Raw genomic sequence first — 17,260 nt, forward strand, 5'->3', positions numbered from 1 at the left:
AGGTTGCGTGGCGATGATTCAATAACTAAATGTACAGAATATTCTTTAACAAACAGAAAAAGAAAGAGGCGCAGCAAGAGTACGAAAAAAAAAAGCACGAGACTGCACAGCGCCTGTGTTTCGCAATCACGCTGTCAGTAGTCCCGTTCCTTCCTTTCCATCCCTGCTATAGCACTGATGCAAGATTGTAGGCGTGCTGTCGTGCTTATTGTTTCTCGGCTTTAATGCACTTTCCTCACTCGCGCATATCACCGAACCAGTGGGGGTTGAAGCATGCACGAAGACACATCAAGGCTTAATGATACCACCGCAATTTTCGCGACAAAAGTACACCCTCTCCGCACGTCTTCTAAGAATGATTAATTTAACAAGTTTGCATTCGATGCCTTGTACTTACATACGTATTAGTCTCAATAATGCCCAAGAAAAGTTAATTGTCATATCGGTCATTTCGAAATTGCCGGCATTGACCTTATCGTGTCCGGGCCATAGGCTATTAAAGCTAACATTTTAGTGTCCTTTACATAAAAAAAAATCAAAGATGCCCCATGTGCGATCTCGAAAATGGGGTAGAAATTTCTTCGCTCAGGCACCAATGTCGTTAATCAGTGCAAACTGTAACATTTTAATATTTTGCTTGTTTGTTCCTACTCAGGTGTACGATCAATACTTCCTGCCCAAACGCGGACATCACGGGTTCGCACTGGCTCCAGTGATGAACAGGCCGAAATCGAGAGGTTACGTGAAACTGAGGACAGCGAACCCGCTGGACCAACCCATCATTGACCCAATGTATTTGACGCATCCTCACGATCTTGCGGTGGCAGTTGAAGGTACATTGGTACATAGTCGAAGTATTAAATAAATTGGAGCATGCTTTTAAAAATTTTCCTAACACTTTCATGCGCGTGTGAATCCAGAACTAAGGTTTTCCGCATACGGCAAAATTTCAGCATGCAGCTAATCAATATACGAGCTAGCATACATGCCGCATTTCCAATGTTTCGTCGGAACGAAGTTTTTTGTACATCATAGAAGACTTCTCTTACCCCGAACAGTCCAAGTACCATTTCCCAACAAGCAAAATCAGAACTTGTTCCTGGCCATGAGGGAGTACATTCCTACCAACAAGAATTTCTAGCGTAAAAATATTTAGCCTATTATTTAATTTGTACCTGGTTTCCTTATCCACAAATGCACTCGTTCCGGCGTATCAAGAACGATGCGAGCGTAAAATTGCATTAATTTACGCTCCTAAATCGGAATGTAGAGTTGTTGGTGCCAACGTATCGACCCTTTTGACCGCGCTCCCACGGTGGCCGCCATATTTGATCACGTGGTGACGGGTCCATTACTAGCGTAAGCCGGCCTCCATTGCCGATGTTCACGATGGCAGCGCATGACGGCGGCGCGGCCCAGCCAGCCGAGGTTTCAGCCGTTGTCGTTTACAATGAATGGGTGAACGAAAAGAGTCTTTGACCACAGCTTCAGATGACATGGGAATGTGTCGCATATCTCGTTCCGTGCTCTTTACGTCTCGTCCGAACGCCCCGACACTCCCGTACGGTGAGCGTACTAGAAGGCAGGGCTAGAAATTGTTTTCCACGTATTGTGGTACACTAACTTCACCGGTGTATTAAAGCGACAATACTGTCTTGAATGATCTTGAAGGTCTTGAAGCCACAGGCTGGCTTGCACTTAGGTTGAGTAGTTTTTTGGTGCGATGTCATTACATTACTGATTTTGTACCTAATCACTCGCGAATGTTCGAATTGCGAAAGATTTTTGTTTAGGTACTGGGATCGTTACCCAGCACCTCCACCACGATGTTACGCGAAGAACGAGTCAGTAAGACGGGCAACTATTTACAGGTTGTATTTGCAACAATATTATGCGCGTTCCGAGCTTACAAAAGGCGTGTTTGAATTCGTGCATGTTTCGACATCCAGTTTCGAGAAATGCGGTTTCATAATAGCCTACAGAAAGCGCGTCACAGCGTTCGTCCCACATTTGTGTTCAGCTTCATTCCTACGTAACATATATAAACCAGTCATTGGTTGGCATTCTCGCTAATGAGTGCACTCATTTCTAACACAACACTGAGTCTCATGAGTTTGATTTAGGTACTGGACATTAGTGGAGGACCAAGAATGCGTACACAATAACCACAATCGGTGTGCTAAATTTCCGGTGCTCTGACTATCATTTATTTCCGGCAACTTTTTGCCTTTGAGAAAAGAAACTATCCCGAAATTGTTCCGGTACAGCAAAAAACGGAGCTAGATGATGGTTGAACAATTTATTCCGGGGGTTTTTGGCATAAGAAAACAAGGAAGGAGAAAACCTAAGATGAGAGCAGCTACAGTAAAGCACTGCTAGCTAAACGTCAATAAGTAGCGCATCTTTTTTCGATGCTTCTCCATAGTGAACACAAAGCGCTGCAAGCTGATCAGCATTCAAAGATTCGTGTGGTAATATCACAGCTTTCAGTCTAATAATCAAGACATCCTTACTTCGTATGCATGCGCGTGTATTGTATATTTATCAGATATTAAAGTGGGTTTAGTGAACTGCGGGGGCTTATGATACATGAGGAACGCCGAATTGCGTGGGCTCTACACTTATTTCGGCCATCTGGTTTTACTTAACGTTAACTTAAATGCGCGTCAACGAACAGGAGCATCTTTGCATTTCAATCGTTCGGGATGCGACCGGGGATGAACGGCTGCGGAGGCAGCGTAGCGTGTGTTGAGACAAGGAGTGGTGACGATATAGGGCATCCCCATTTGAATCAGGGCGGTGAAAATTAACCACCTAGCCGACTTGAGTTAATCAGGTATGATATGCACGCTTTCGATTGTAACATTTTTGTTTACGCCTCCTTATTATTTCTTCTCTTCCTCAAAACTTATCTACCTCGTACCGCTACCTATGCCTGTAACGTATCTATCTATCTAGTCGTATCCATCTCTTCCCAGTTTTTTCCACCAATACTCTAAACGTCTCTTGCTTATCTCGACGGCTGACCGGTTTATGCTTCCATCCACTGTAAATGCAAGCGCTTCTGGAAGGTGTGCGCTACCTACGGGTCACATTCCGTGGTCTCCGGATTTTTCTGCAGCATAACTATGCCTCATCTTGTTGCGAGTATTGGCTCCAGTATGTTTTTATTGCGATAGCAATTATATGGACACTCAAAATCCGATTTCTGCCGTCGCCGTCGCCGTGAGGTTCCGTATGACGTCAATCGAGATGAAATCGTCGCCGCGCGCCGAACGCTGTATGTGCGAGTGAAAGGGGGCGAGGGACGCGCGCTTTCACGGGGAGTGAACGCACGGCGGAGAACAAACGCGCGTTCTGCGCCGTGCTCCCTTAAGGGCTGCAGAAGTAGGCGTCTCTTTCCTCCTTTACAATTACCATATATGTAGAGCAAACGCGCCTTCTTCCGACGCGCGAGAGGCCGTGGGGGAGGGGGGGGAGGGGGAGGGAAGGGAGGCGACGTTTAGCTGCGGCACCAAGTGCCTATTTATATCACAGGGTCCGGCAGCAGTCACCAACGCCGCACGCATTTTGAGCGAACGCGGGCAAAACGCCGACGGCGTCGACAACAGTTCTGCGTGTTGCCGGTGCTGCTGCATGTCCAAGTTTATACAGCTGATAAAGCTAATATCATTACTCTGTATAGATCTCTACAAATTTGCTATCGCAATTGATGCTTCGCCTTTTAGGAGAAACTGCGACAACTTTTTGTTCTTAGGCAACCAGATCGAGCCTCAAATAGCACGGCTTTGCCCTTTGTGTCATCGTACAGATTTCTCGTCTAATTTTATGCTTCCCATTCTTGTAAATTCCCACGGTCCTTTTTGTTTCCATTATTAGCATTGAATTCGCTCTGTTTCTCTCACTTTCTTTTTGACAACTTCTGTTTGTCCATTCAAACTTTCACTAATCCTGTACTAGTTGCCAATATTCTGGGCCTCTTCTTCCATTCTAGGTCCACGCTTTTCAGGTACAGATACTTGTGCACTTTAGCCACCCATTTATTTTCATCCATATTCCCGAGTCTTTCTTCACAATAATTTCGCTCTGTGCTTCTCTGACTTCAACGCTACGTTTAACCAATGATGCGACGTGGCGTAAGCGCCATCCCATTTATAGTCACCGAACTAGCCTGCGAACAGCACTTTAAAAATTATAGTGAGCTTTCTTAGGTAAGCAGGCATCTGTTCAATGGTAGATAAATCTGAGTGCAATTGTGCTCGTATCTCGCAGCTACAATAGGATGAGAAACAGCTTCACTGCTTGCAACATAGGCATTTGCACATCACACCGCATCGTCACGGCGAACACCGCATAGCAAGATGTTAAAAACACCCACAAGCCTCACATTGTTTAACGACGCGAAATAAATATAATGCTTAGAAGAGCAATAAGACACTAAGCCTTGCAAGTAAGACCTTTATGTAAAACATTTACTTGCGGCGTAAACGGCAGCCATAAACAACAGCTGCAGAATCAAGCAGCCTTGACATGTAGGTCACCGGTCGTGTGGCAGCCGTGATTTATTACAATTTCGATGTCACTAGCGCAGTTTTATGTAAAGATTTTAAAAAGCAATCAACGATTCTACCAGCAAGGCACAGTTGTCCAATAAATCGCGAAATATCTTTGTCCTGCTTTACTCGAATAAAAATGGATGTCCTGTCCTTGCATGAGAGCAATTGGCGCATTTGACACGTGTCATTTTTCTCTTACTGTTTTTTTTCACTAGCACTTGAAAAAAATCTCGGCGACTGCGCAACCACTTTGGCGTAATCAGGCCATCGAAACGCTCCAATGACATCCACTGTCGCAAAGCGGGCACAGTCGCTGTGTCGTTAATTGAACGGCGTGACATAAGCGTTTTGCGCTCGTCCGTGTCTATTACTGTGTCCGTGTTCAGTTTGCGCATAACCATTTCCTTTGCAAGTGACACACTTTCAGGTGCGCATACCACTTTATACGAAACCTTACCAGAAACCTGTATCGACGTAACAAAACAGATATCGCAGTTTCGCCCCAAAGACACACTGCATCGGTTGCGATAGCAAATTACCAGACAACTATGCGAAGTGAGGATATTAGTTTTATCGGCCATATAAACCTGTAAATATTCGCTTACTAGCTAAATTAACAAGTACGGTGTCACGCGCGCACAGGTAAACATGAACACATCTCGCTCGATGACGGCGGAATCTCGTTGTCAAAACGCTGGAGTGAGGAAGCGCGGCTGCAGAAGCGAGCGAATTGACCTTCCTGCTGTCTGTCGCTTCAACGCGAACTAAATGTCGAAAGCATAGTGCATACGAACCTACCTGCACTCGGCCTGGCATACCATTTCCTCATCACTGGTGGCTTTGAAGATGAGGCCAGCCCGGGCGTGCACTTTGAGCACATCGCAGATGCCTTTCAAGATACGGCGTCCACGTGGCCGCGCCGTAAGCAGTAGCCGCTAGAGTTGGTCTGATACCGATACTTAGAAGATAGAGCCTAAGCGACACTGACATAGGCAGAAGGACCACTCTTCTCGGTCTGTATACGCGTAGTTCAGTAGCTGTATTCAGTTTAGCTGTCGCATCAGTCGATAGCTAAAGGTGCTAAATATTACGTAGGAACGCTCCGCTTCGGCTTCTGTAGTAACACATTGTGGCTCTGTAATCTAAATTTTACCACTTACAGAAATTGCAAAGTGTTGTTCAAGTGCGAAGTGCAACTGATGTTGGTCCGCAGCAGAGAATGGTCGTTCGCACTATAAACCACTATCACGTGACCGGCTTCCAACCCTTCACACGCACACTTTATTTCGCTTTGCACTCTGAAAGCTCACGCATTAAAGAACACTGCTCTTCCTCTTCGCTTTGTCTTTCTCGGTCAGGGGTCAAGATAGCGCTACGACTCATGGAGAGCGACGCCATGCGGGCCCTCAAAGCGAAGCCTTGGGACATCCCTCTAGATGCGTGCGTCCATGCAGGCCCCATATGGAGTGACCCCTACATAGCCTGCCTTGTACGCCACATGGCTCACACCACGTGGCACGCCTGCTGCACGTGTCCCATGGGTTCCGACGAAAGGGCCGTGGTGGACCACAGGCTCAGGTAAGCTTGTGTTGAGATGAAGTTGGCATTGAGTGATGTGAAAAGTGAAAATTACCGTCTCGGCGGCCTACGCTGTTAACAACCTTCAAAGGCCCAGGACGTGGTCGTCCGACTATTCCCACTTTACCATAACAGCATGAGTGCATATGGTTAGTCGCAAGAGAGTCTCTCGGTGCATATTTTACACGAAAATTTCAATGCGACATCGCAGCTTCTAACCTTCTGTCAGAGATAGCTACCGCCATTTAGGCATCGCATTATTGACCTCATGTGCAGTGCCACAAGCGTGTAGTCTGGTTCGAAAACTTTTGCATCTACATGCTCTGCAATGCCGTATTCATGCTGCTCCGCAAGCTTTGGCGCCAAACGAACCTGCAAGGGCGTCGTCATTGGATCATGCCCGCGCTTCTTTCAGTCACAGTATAAACACACACAGGAAAACGCTTGCAGAAACTAACTTGGGCTGACCTCCGACCAGCACACACACGTGGAAATGAAACCTAGCGCATATTGAGAAGATTAATCACGTGAAATGCACTTCGTTCCCTCACCCTGCCGTGTTGCCGGACTGCTGTACGGTTCAAATAACAGATTCAACTCGGAATTTTTCTACCGCACAGATTGGAGTCAAATTTTGCCAGCTTGATGTGGAACGTGTACAATTTCACATGCGATGGATGACGTAAGCGTGGCCACCTTAGAAATCCGGGGTCATATGGAACCTATTCGGCAGCACGTGCGAGTTTTAACATGCACGCGATAGCTTGATACCGGAGCACGTTTCGAGCGTTATTCGCAGGAAAAGTGCTCAAAACGCGGAGCACATTTTAGCACGCGCCACCGCGTGCTCAACGCAGGACGCAAGAAGAACGCTGTGATGCCCAGTGGCGCGGTGTTCCGAAATCTGTCCAAAATATGTCATGATATCGCCGCTTGAATGCATCAATGTTGAGGGTTATGGTAGGGACCCGCCGCGGTGGCTCAGATAGCTAAGGCGTTGCGCTGCTTAGCACGAGGTCGCGGAATCGAATCCCGGCCGCGGCGGCCGCATTTCGATGAAGGCGAAATGCAAACACGCCCGTGTGCTTGCGTTTTTGTGCACGGTTAAAGAACCCCGGGTGGTTAAAATTAATCGGAGCCCTCCACTACGGCGTGCCTCATCATCAGAACTTGTTTTGGCATGTATAACCCCAGAAAGAAGGGTTATGGTGGGTACGGGGCCATTATAGTAACAGCCGCGGCGGGAACCAATTTTCGTGTACGATAAATTGATTGCGTTTATAATGTATGCGTTGTCTTTTGAAACAATGTATATATATATATACACGAAAGAAGAATCGGAACCGAGGGGCTCGATTTTATTAGTCATAACCAGGAAAAGCCAACAGACAACGACGCCAAGGAAAGCATCGGGGAAATTAAGTGTAGTTGAAATTGGAATGTAGAAAATAATGAAGAAAGGGAAATTAAACTGGACGAAAAGATAACTTGTCGCCGGCGGGAGCCGAACCCGCAACCTCCGCATTACGCTTGCATTGCACTACCAATTGTGCTACGGCGACGGCCATCAATTCGTCCACTAACTTGGGTATTTATGTTTACTAGATCTAGCCCCAGGAGTGTTAGCCAGCGCCACTCAGAACCATGGTGGGCGGATGTGGAACATCCTTTTTTAGTCCGATGGCTTCACGATACACGTGATCTTGGGAGAACAGGCACGTGGCTACTAAACCCTCGCATGCTACCTGATGACATCAAGGCTGCCAGATTCAAGACCCTCGTAATGAAATACGAAAGAAGAATGGGAACCGAGGGGCTCGATTTTATTAGTCATAACCACAAAAAGCCAACAGACAACGAAGCCAAGGAAAGCATCGGGGCAATTAAGTGTAGTTGAAATTGGAATGTAGAAAATAATGAAGAAAAGGGAAATGAAAGTGGACGAAAAGATAACTTGTCGCCGGCGGGAGCCGAACCCTCAAACTCGAATCTGACAGCCTTGATGTCATTAGGTAGCATGCGAGGGTTTATTAGCCACGTGCCTGCTCTCCCAAGATCACGTGTATCGTAACGCGATCGGGCTAAAAAGGATGTTCCACATCCGCCCACCATGGTTCTGAGTGGCGCTGGCTAACACTCCTAGGGCTAGATCTAGGAAACATAAATACCGAAGTTAGTGGACGAATTGATGGCCGTCGCCGTAGCACAATTGATAGTGCAAATCATGCGTAATGCGGAAGTTGCGGGTTCGGCTCCCGCCGGCGACAAGTTATCTTTTCGTCCACTTTCATTTCCCTTTTCTTCATAATTGTCTACATTCCGATTTCAAGTACACTTAATTTCCCCGATGCTTTCCTTGGCTTCGTTGTCGGTTGGCTTTTTGTGGTGATGAGTGTGTATATATATATATATATATATATATATATATATATATATACATATATATTACCGCAGCCATGGCCTAGTGGTAGAGCGCCCGCCTCGGCTGCGGGAGGCTATGGGTTCGATTCCCACCGCCGCCGGGCACCCACTAGTTCAAATGGGTACAAGCGCGCCCCGGCCTGGCGTTCGGCTTTCTTCTGGGGTCGTACGTTTGGGAAAGGAGCCTGCGTCCTGAATTCCCGTCGAAACCAACGTGAGCACGGAAAAAAAAGTGATGTTCCGATATATACAATATATATATAAATATCGTGAAAAAAGTATCGAAAAGCGCGACTACCACGACCTTCCTACCAAGCTTTTCTTTAAAAAAAAGCTTTTAGACGTTTATAAACTGCGCAAAAAAACGAAGACACAAGAAAGAAAACACACACGACACCACTGCGCTCGCGGTGTCGTTTGTGTTTTCTTTCTTGTGTCTTCGTTTTTTGCGCAGTTTAAAAACGTCTAAAAGCTGTGAACCAACTAGCCCGCCAGAACGTCCTACTTTCTACCAAGCACACACTAAGGCGCATATCTCGCGAGTGTCGAAGCGCTGGTCGCTCGACGACGCGCAGGCACTGCGGCTACGCACAAAGGAAGTGTGTGAAATGACACGTAATAACGGACACACTCGACATGCAGTACCGTGTCTGCTTCTGACAGGTGTGTGCTGCTCATAATTTCCTCTCAAGTGGGTCCTATCGGGAGATTTCCATGTCCGACAATTTCAATAGACGTTTTGCTTGTTCTCTTGCGCAATGATAATGCGGGGCTATATTTTTGATTAGGACACCCTTCTCGCTTATAAAATGTCCCGGTTAGGCATTCTTGTGTGATGAACAAATGACGTGGCAAAGTAGCTTCAGTATTCTTCTTAGAAAGTGATCTTAGTACTTGCGCAACCGTGTGCAAAACTAGAGGGAGCACGAAAATTACGACGGCTACATGATGTGTGGGATTCAATAAGCATCACCCATTGAGTAGTTTGCGTCGTGTAGGATTTCCCGTAAGTACACATTGAATTTGTCATTTCTTCAGCGCAAATCTTTGTTTTACTTCTGGTATCAATTAGGGTATTTTGTATACTGATAGCATGTGACAGCATTCACAAAGCAGATGGCGCCACCAATGCCTTTTAGGCGAACTAGAATTGAGGTTTCTAGCTCGCAAAAAGCTTCGTTTTGAACATTTCCTAAAGGTTTCAACGATTCCTCGATAACATGGGCTGAGAGATGTACCCGGTGAACTAGAGAAGCGCACTGGGGAAGTAAATACGCAGGCGTTTACATGTCTTCTATGGTGCTGCTGCACGGAGACGTCCCTACAGATCACGCTTAATCGCTGTCATGCCTGGCTTTGTGTTGCGAAAAGCCGGCACTGGGACGACCGCACGGTGTCAAGAAAATCGACGTTCTTCAGCAAGGCCACCGTATGGACTACGGCTGGGCCGACGTTATTTGCTCGGACTAAGTAAAAAGTCTCCGTTTACTGGGACTCGAGATAGTGTTTGGGCCACTGATCCTTCAGCCAAAGGCATGAGTGCGTCCGGGAGTAAGAGCGAGAGAAAAAAGGTTTATTCTACATACTTACAGTGGCTCCAAATGTGGAAGCCCACTCTATGGGGGAGCACTTAGAATATGTCTGCTCACTACATGTCTGAGCACATATCAGAACACGTCAGGACACACCACTGCACCCAAGGTGTCTGCTTATAAAACAGTCGTCTTCCCTAGTTGACCCAGCTAGGGAATCTGATGACCTTGGTGCGGGCAATCAGAGCAGTCGCATTGTTCACAAAACCCCGCCTCTAATGTTGCCCCCTCGCATTTGGCTCAACTGCGTGGCCATCTGGGAAGCCGAGTTCGTCGTCGTTCCCACTGTAGTAATTCCACGGAGTCAGCCCCTCACATCAATCAGTGGCATCTCCGCGACGGTCAGCTTGTCGTGGTCGGTGTCGGGCACTGTCGCCAGGTAGGCGGCGGTTGATGAAGCGGGTGGCATCGGGGGCAACACTCAAAAGTACACTCAACACTGCCGATTTGGGGTGCTGGTTTGCCCGTCACCATCGGTGTCGGGCACTGCCTCTGTCTGGGCGACGCTGATGAAAGGGCCTGCCTTGATGTAAAAAACCAAAGAATGCGCCCTGCCGATTCGGGATGCAACAAATCCTAAGGTTAACATCCGTCGTGGCGTAATGGCTTTGGGGTAGCGCTCCTACGGGGGCGATATGCAAAAACCACCCAGGTGGTCAGTCTTAATCAGGAGCCCCCAACCATGACGTGCTTCAATAATCATATCGTGGATATGGCACGTAAAACGAAATGGACTTTTTTTTTATCTTCAGATGCCCTAAAGGCCGATCATCACCGTCATCATCATCAGCCTATATTTACGTCCGCTGCAGGACGAATGCCGATAGTGAAGGTTGAAAGTGTTCTTTTAGTATAAGTGCCCAAGCAAATATAAGCACTCGAGCGATACTGCGGGCTGTTTGAATCGAAAGGCGCCTTTTGCAGTGTATAATGTGTCACTTTATTCTTTAACAGACAGAATTACGTCATAACCGTAATAATGTCGTCTGTCACATGCACTATTGTGACCTTTATGAAAGAGAACAGGTGTTCGCATGAGCTAGCTTCGTCTTCCCCACGTTGCGAGACACCCCGGCAAGGTGCAAGACCAGAGTAAGGCTATGCAGTTCGTTTTAGTGCATGCACCCTTTATTGCACGTTTTATTTTTTGGTGTTGATACTGCACGCGAGCGGAGAAAAATGGAAGAATCTGACAGGGTAATCATTCCATCTCTCATACTGAGAGGCAGTGCGTCCATGCCAAATTCAAATAAGAGTTTCTCTTCGTAGCCGCCCAATAAAAAAGGCATTGTTTCGGTACGCGAGGAACAAGCAGGAGAAGGAACGGTGTCCTTTTTCCTCTGTTCTTGCATCTCGCCGTGGCAATGGGTAATCGGCGCTGACCAGGAGGCGTTACGAAGGCTGCAGCTGAAATACGCTGACACCATTCTCTCGGGAGGCCACGAAATTGAAGGAGACTTTGGAGAATAACCGACGCGTGCCGGTATCAACGTTCGCTTTAGATCTATGCGTCCAGCCAAGCTCTGGCCTTGTCGATGCGCGTTGAAGAAGCGCATGCGCTGATACGTTCCCGCGCGCCAGTTCCCGGTCAGGCCAGAATCTAGAACCAAACATGTACTTCAAGATGAGCAGTGAAATCGATGACACGAAATCGCAGCATGTGCTACTTTAAACTGTTTCAACCATTCGTCAAGCTTTGTATTAGGGTGCTGCTGTTGGCAAGCGAAGTTTCAGCGCTGGTTGCCCATACGCAACGTGTGGCCGACGAAGCCACCTGCCGCGTGGCTTCGTCGCCACGCGTTGCCTCCCGTTTATTCTGCCGTCGCCACACGTTTCATAAAGATGACGATAGTGTATTTCTCGAGTACTTAGGAGGCTACGCTCGCGGTTGAAAGGACAACAGTTCCCACACAATGCATTTTTGGCTGTCACACTGACTTGTTTCACCTTATATCATTAAGGTTATCCACACGACTACAACAAAGTGACACGTAACTAGGCTAACAACTAAAGCGTGATCGAGCAATGAACTTACCGCACGTACTGCGTATTTCAGGTACTGCGTAGTCTCTTTTTTTCAACATTCTACGATAACGCGCAGCGGTGAACTATGCTAACGTTAATGTCCTGTGAATTTACAAGTAGTGAAGGTACGCGGTAGTAAACCCGATCTAAAACACGTAAGCTGCTATTTTCCGTATATTCCCGTCGGCTGTGATGCTTTCCCTCTACTATAATGTATCTTTAGTCGCAGATGTGACTGCAGTACTAGGCATATTCGTTCTTTATTTCGCAGACGCAAATGCCATGATAATAGTCTGTACGAAATCGTAGTAAAACACATGCGGAAGTTCTGAAAAGCGACTCCAGAGCGGCCGTCAGGCCACTGCCCCCCTTGTGGGATAACGTAAACGTAACACTGCGTCATGGCGCGATTGATGTGGCGAATAAAAATAATTGCTTGTCTCGTTTTCTTATGACCTGCACCGCTAGATCAGGTTTCCTTCTGCCATTCGTCGGGCAAATTGCCTTCTGTCTTGATCAAGGAAGTGTTTCTATAGTTTATACAGGGTGTTTCAGCGAACACTTTCAAAAATTCTTAAAGGTTGCCTGTGGCAGATAGCGCAATTCGAGTTCATGAGCTGGTCTACTCGAGGAGGCGGACATTACTTGCACAAGATATTGCAATGCATAATCAAATAATTAACAAAAATGCGCAACTTAAAGGGTCCCTGAAACGGTTCGGACAAATTTTGTAGACGCGTAGGAAGCAGATACAGTAAAACATTCGCGTCACAATTTAAGTGAAGCGTCTCATATTAGGAGAGCTACGGACGATTACAAGTTACCCTCCTCCCTAGCCATGCATTTCCTCCTCAACTCGCCCGCCGAGTGATCGGGGATAAGCTCCGCCTGCGCTGGCTCTACGTGATGTTGTGACGTACGTTGTCGTCTACTTCCGGTTGTCTTGGAGCCAGCGCGCGAAGCATGGAGGTTCTTTTCCTTCCTCCATGGCGAGAAGGCTCGCCAACCTCTCCGCTAGCCGCCCAGCCGTCGATCCCCAGCGAGAGCGATCAAGCAGCATGCGTTGCGAGAGTTCTGTCGCAGCGCCGAGCGTGTCCGGTGTTCCGGTAACCACAGGCGGGCTGGGTGTTTTGACGGATATCCAGATGCGTAAACTAAAGCCCCTCCATACCGCTGTGATGAAGGAGCTTCATAGACGTACGTTAGCAGCCTGATCGGCATGCACGGTCCAGCCATCTGGTGGCGCAGAGCTCAAACAGCCAAATGCAGATCAAATATTCCTGTAACCAAGTGTAATACATTTGAAACATATAAAAAGACAACGTGTTCAAGATTACGCTCCTGCCAAAAATTTGAGCCAGCAGCAAAGTAGAAAAAACTTGGTTACTGTTATATTAGCTGTGTGTTTGGTTGAGCTTTGTGCCGCCAGGTGGCTGCACCGTGCAAGCAGTTCACGTTCGCCCCTCCGTTCATCACGTAAAACGTGGTAAAACGGCCAGTTAATTTTGTGCTTCAATGCATAAAGCGACGTTTTGTTAAGAAACTAACTGGAACGCCAATGCATTTCTCCGGAAAATTCGGGAATTAATATCTCGAAACTGGTGTCATCCTGAGAATTATTTCCAAGTGAATCCGCCTTGCCAACTCCACGGCTACAGTTTGTAAATTGCAATATGGGCCATCAGGAAATTAGTTGAAAACTTAATTAGTGAATTTTGTTAATTACGCGATTATGCATTGCAATTTTTTGTGCAAGTAATGTCCGCCCCTTCGAGTAGACCAGCTCATTAACTGGAATTGTGCTATCTGGCACAGGCAACCTTAAATAAATTTTGAAAGTGTTCGCTGAAACACCTCGTATAATTAACTCATTCCCGGCCCTGAATGAGCTGTCTTCTTCCAGGCGTTTTTGGTAAAAACGGCCAATGACGAGCCGGGCTCGTCGACTGCACCTGTTATTCTCTAGGCGTCTTAATTTTCTCGACGGCGATCCATTTTATTTTGCGTACTCTATTTTAGCAATCACTTGAAATTTACCTAGTGAACGCCTAAACTTTTGTCTACACTGTTTTCTCAAAGTATTCCAAACGAAAGAATTCGTACATTTTTGTCTATTTCAGGATAATTGTGCGGCACGGGAAGGGTCAAATTCTCAAGTTTTCATAAAGGCATCTTATTATATCATATCGTAATGAAAAGGCATTTGATTCAGTAGAGATACCAGCAGTCATAGAGGCACTGCGTAGTCAAGGAGTACAGGAGGCATACGTGAATATGTTGGCAAATATCTACAAGGATTCCACAGCTACCTCAGATATCCACAAGAAAAATAGAAAGTTACCCTTCAAGAAAGGGGTCAGGCAAGGAGACACAATATCTGCAATGCTATCCACAGCATGCTTAGAAGTGTTCAAGCTCTTAGACTGGGAAGACTTAGGAGTGAGGATCAACTGCGAATATGTCAGCAACCGTCGGTTTGGAGATGGCATTGTCCTATTCAGCAACAATTGGGACGAATTACAACAAATGACTGAGGACATTAACCGAGAAAGTGTAACAGTGGGGTTGAAGATGCAGAAGACAAAGATAATGTTTAATTGCCTGTTAAGGGAACAAGAATTCAGGATTCCTAGTCAGCCTCTGGAGTCTGTAAAGGAGTACGTTTATCTAAATCAAATGCTCTCACGGGAACCTAATAAGAAGTTTACAGTAGAATAAAATTGGGTTGGAGTGCATATGGCAGCCATTACCAAATCCTGACTGGGAGCTTACCATTGTCGTTAAAAAAAGTGTACAATCATTGCATTCTACCGGTGTTAACATATGGGGCAGAAACTTGGAGGTTGAGAATCTGGAGAAGTTAAGGACCGCGCAATGGAGCGATGGAACAAATGTTAGGCCTAACGTTGAGAGAAAGGAAGATAGCAGCGTGAATGAAAGAGTAAACAGGGATAGCCGATAGTCTAGTTGACATTAACAGGAAGAAATGGAGCTTGGCAGGCCATGTAATGCGTAGGATGGATAACAGGTGGACCATTAGAGTTACAGAATGGATACGAAGAGAAGGGAAGTGCAGTCGAGGACGGCAGAAAACTAGATGGGATGATGAAGTTCGGAAATTTGCAGGCGCAAGTTGGAATCAGCTAGCGCAAGACATGGGTGATTGGAGATCGCAGGGAGAGGCCTTCGTCCTGCAGTGTACATAAATATACGTTGTTGATAATGATCATCATCATACTGTGCTGTCAGAAAAATGCATATGAACACTGTGAACGGCCGCCGCAAGGCCTGATGGATGGAGAAGGGAAGCGGACTGGAGACGCCGTCTAGTTTCAGTGAAACGATGTCCTCGATACGAAGCGTATGTGTGGTAATGCTGAAGACAAGGACGCACGAAGACAGTTTATGTATAGATGTAATGCTGTGTGTGTGTTGGTTTAGATGTGAGCGATTGGGTGTGTTGCACACGTTGACTGTTTCATGGCTCCGTCGCGCCGCTGCAGCCATGAACCCACACCGACTTGCTCAGTTCTGTCGCCTTTTGAACATGCTGTTGTCGTTACCGTTACGATTCTATAAGTACGTCAAACGTAGTTCCCAATAATCGTCTTTGTGCTTAGTAATAACAGATGCTGCAGGCATGTTGATGTCCCGAAAGACCTTGAGTTCGGTGTTTTGTTTTTGTTCAAGTATTTCTTCACATCAGGGCGAATTTAGGAGCATACAAAAATTCACTTGAGCCCTAGGCGGTCTTATTCAGTACATCAGATTGCTTTTGGAATATTTATGAATGTTGGAATGTGTCAGCGAAACAATATTTTTTAAAGTAAATATTTTATTTCAGCAAGCATTAGTACTTGCAGATGTGCCGTCCCAAATAAATTTCAGAAAGAAGATAACGTTAGAATTATTGAAATGATTTTGAAATTTCGATTTGCTACATTCGTTGTCATTATTGACTCTGACTGGCTTGTAGAGCTTTAATGTTTAGCCATGTAGCGCTTTAGTGCTGCGAGCAGTAAACGTATCTAAAACTTAAGTTAAAAAAAGGATTCTCGTGTGACTGCACGCACGGGCACTGGATATGGTGAAACTTACAAGCTAAATTACAATGATGGTGCTCTATTTGCCTTTGATTTTTCTTTAGATTGTCCCCCCATTCAACGCCTTGTTTGTTTGTTTTCAGGGTTCGCGGCCTGAAGAGCCTTCGCGTCGTGGACGCATCTGTCATGCCAACAATAGTAACTGGGAACCTCAACGCACCTGTGATGATGATCGCCGACAAAGCAGCGGCTATGATTCTACAAGATAATGCGTAGCTAGTATTTCTTTATTTATGCATTCAAAAGAAAGGTTAGGTTCTTCATATGATTACCGTTTGCGCTACATTGACAAAGCGAAGCTAAACAAAATGCTGAGCCGCGACAGTTTGGTTTTTAGTCCATAGCTGTCATCGTTCCAAGTGTAGCTTATCTCTTATTACTGGAAAACGGTACTGGTGATTTACTTTCTTGCTAGGAATAAGGTGACGGCGATTTCAGCATCTCTTGGAAGGTGCATCTGTGTGGCCGAAAAGCTCTGATTTTATAATCACACAAACTTTTTTGTCGGCATCATTGTCGTCTATACCAACTCGGGAACAGCTTGGAATTCAATTTCCGCCACTCATTTCGACATTATTTGCATGCCCGTCGCTCTCATGTTGTGTGTGCAAGCTCTGTAAAAAATACCCGAAGGTATTGCCTGGAATAAACTGGCTAGGTTTCCCTCGCACACTTTGCGCGAAGTTGAATATCCTGATGTACCATCATAATCTTATGCCACACAAGTTTCACTCACTAACTGGGACATTTTTAGCAAATATGTTATACCTACTTAGGAATTATGAGGAATGAGATTACTTGGTGAAACGTGTGTGAAATGATAATAATTTTTTATTACAAGAACAGTAGCAAGAAGCTTGACTGCACAAAGAGCCGACGCTCAAGGAAATTTGGTCCACATAGGGGGCATTTAATTAGTGACATCAATGTTGAGAAAGATTAAGGAATTAAGCTAGTTACTGTTTTACTGTTATCACGAGACACT

The 17,260-nt window shown here is 46.1% G+C and overlaps 1 protein-coding gene across 1 annotated transcript in view; it reads left to right on the top strand.

Annotated features, from left to right (window-relative positions):
• The window catches only part of LOC119454287 (4-pyridoxate dehydrogenase-like), a 73,194-nt gene extending 56,680 nt beyond the window's left edge, over positions 1 to 16,514 (top strand). Inside the window, exons 9-11 of the mRNA XM_037716256.2 lie at positions 656 to 833; positions 5,915 to 6,134; positions 16,359 to 16,514. Coding sequence (XP_037572184.1) covers positions 656 to 833; positions 5,915 to 6,134; positions 16,359 to 16,491 — 531 coding nt within the window. The 3' untranslated portion in view covers positions 16,492 to 16,514. The remainder of the gene's footprint in view (positions 1 to 655; positions 834 to 5,914; positions 6,135 to 16,358) is intronic.
• Positions 16,515 to 17,260: the final 746 nt, after the last annotated feature.

Source organism: Dermacentor silvarum, chromosome 5 (assembly GCF_013339745.2).
Source record: "Dermacentor silvarum isolate Dsil-2018 chromosome 5, BIME_Dsil_1.4, whole genome shotgun sequence".
NCBI classification, from domain to species: domain Eukaryota; kingdom Metazoa; phylum Arthropoda; class Arachnida; order Ixodida; family Ixodidae; genus Dermacentor; species Dermacentor silvarum.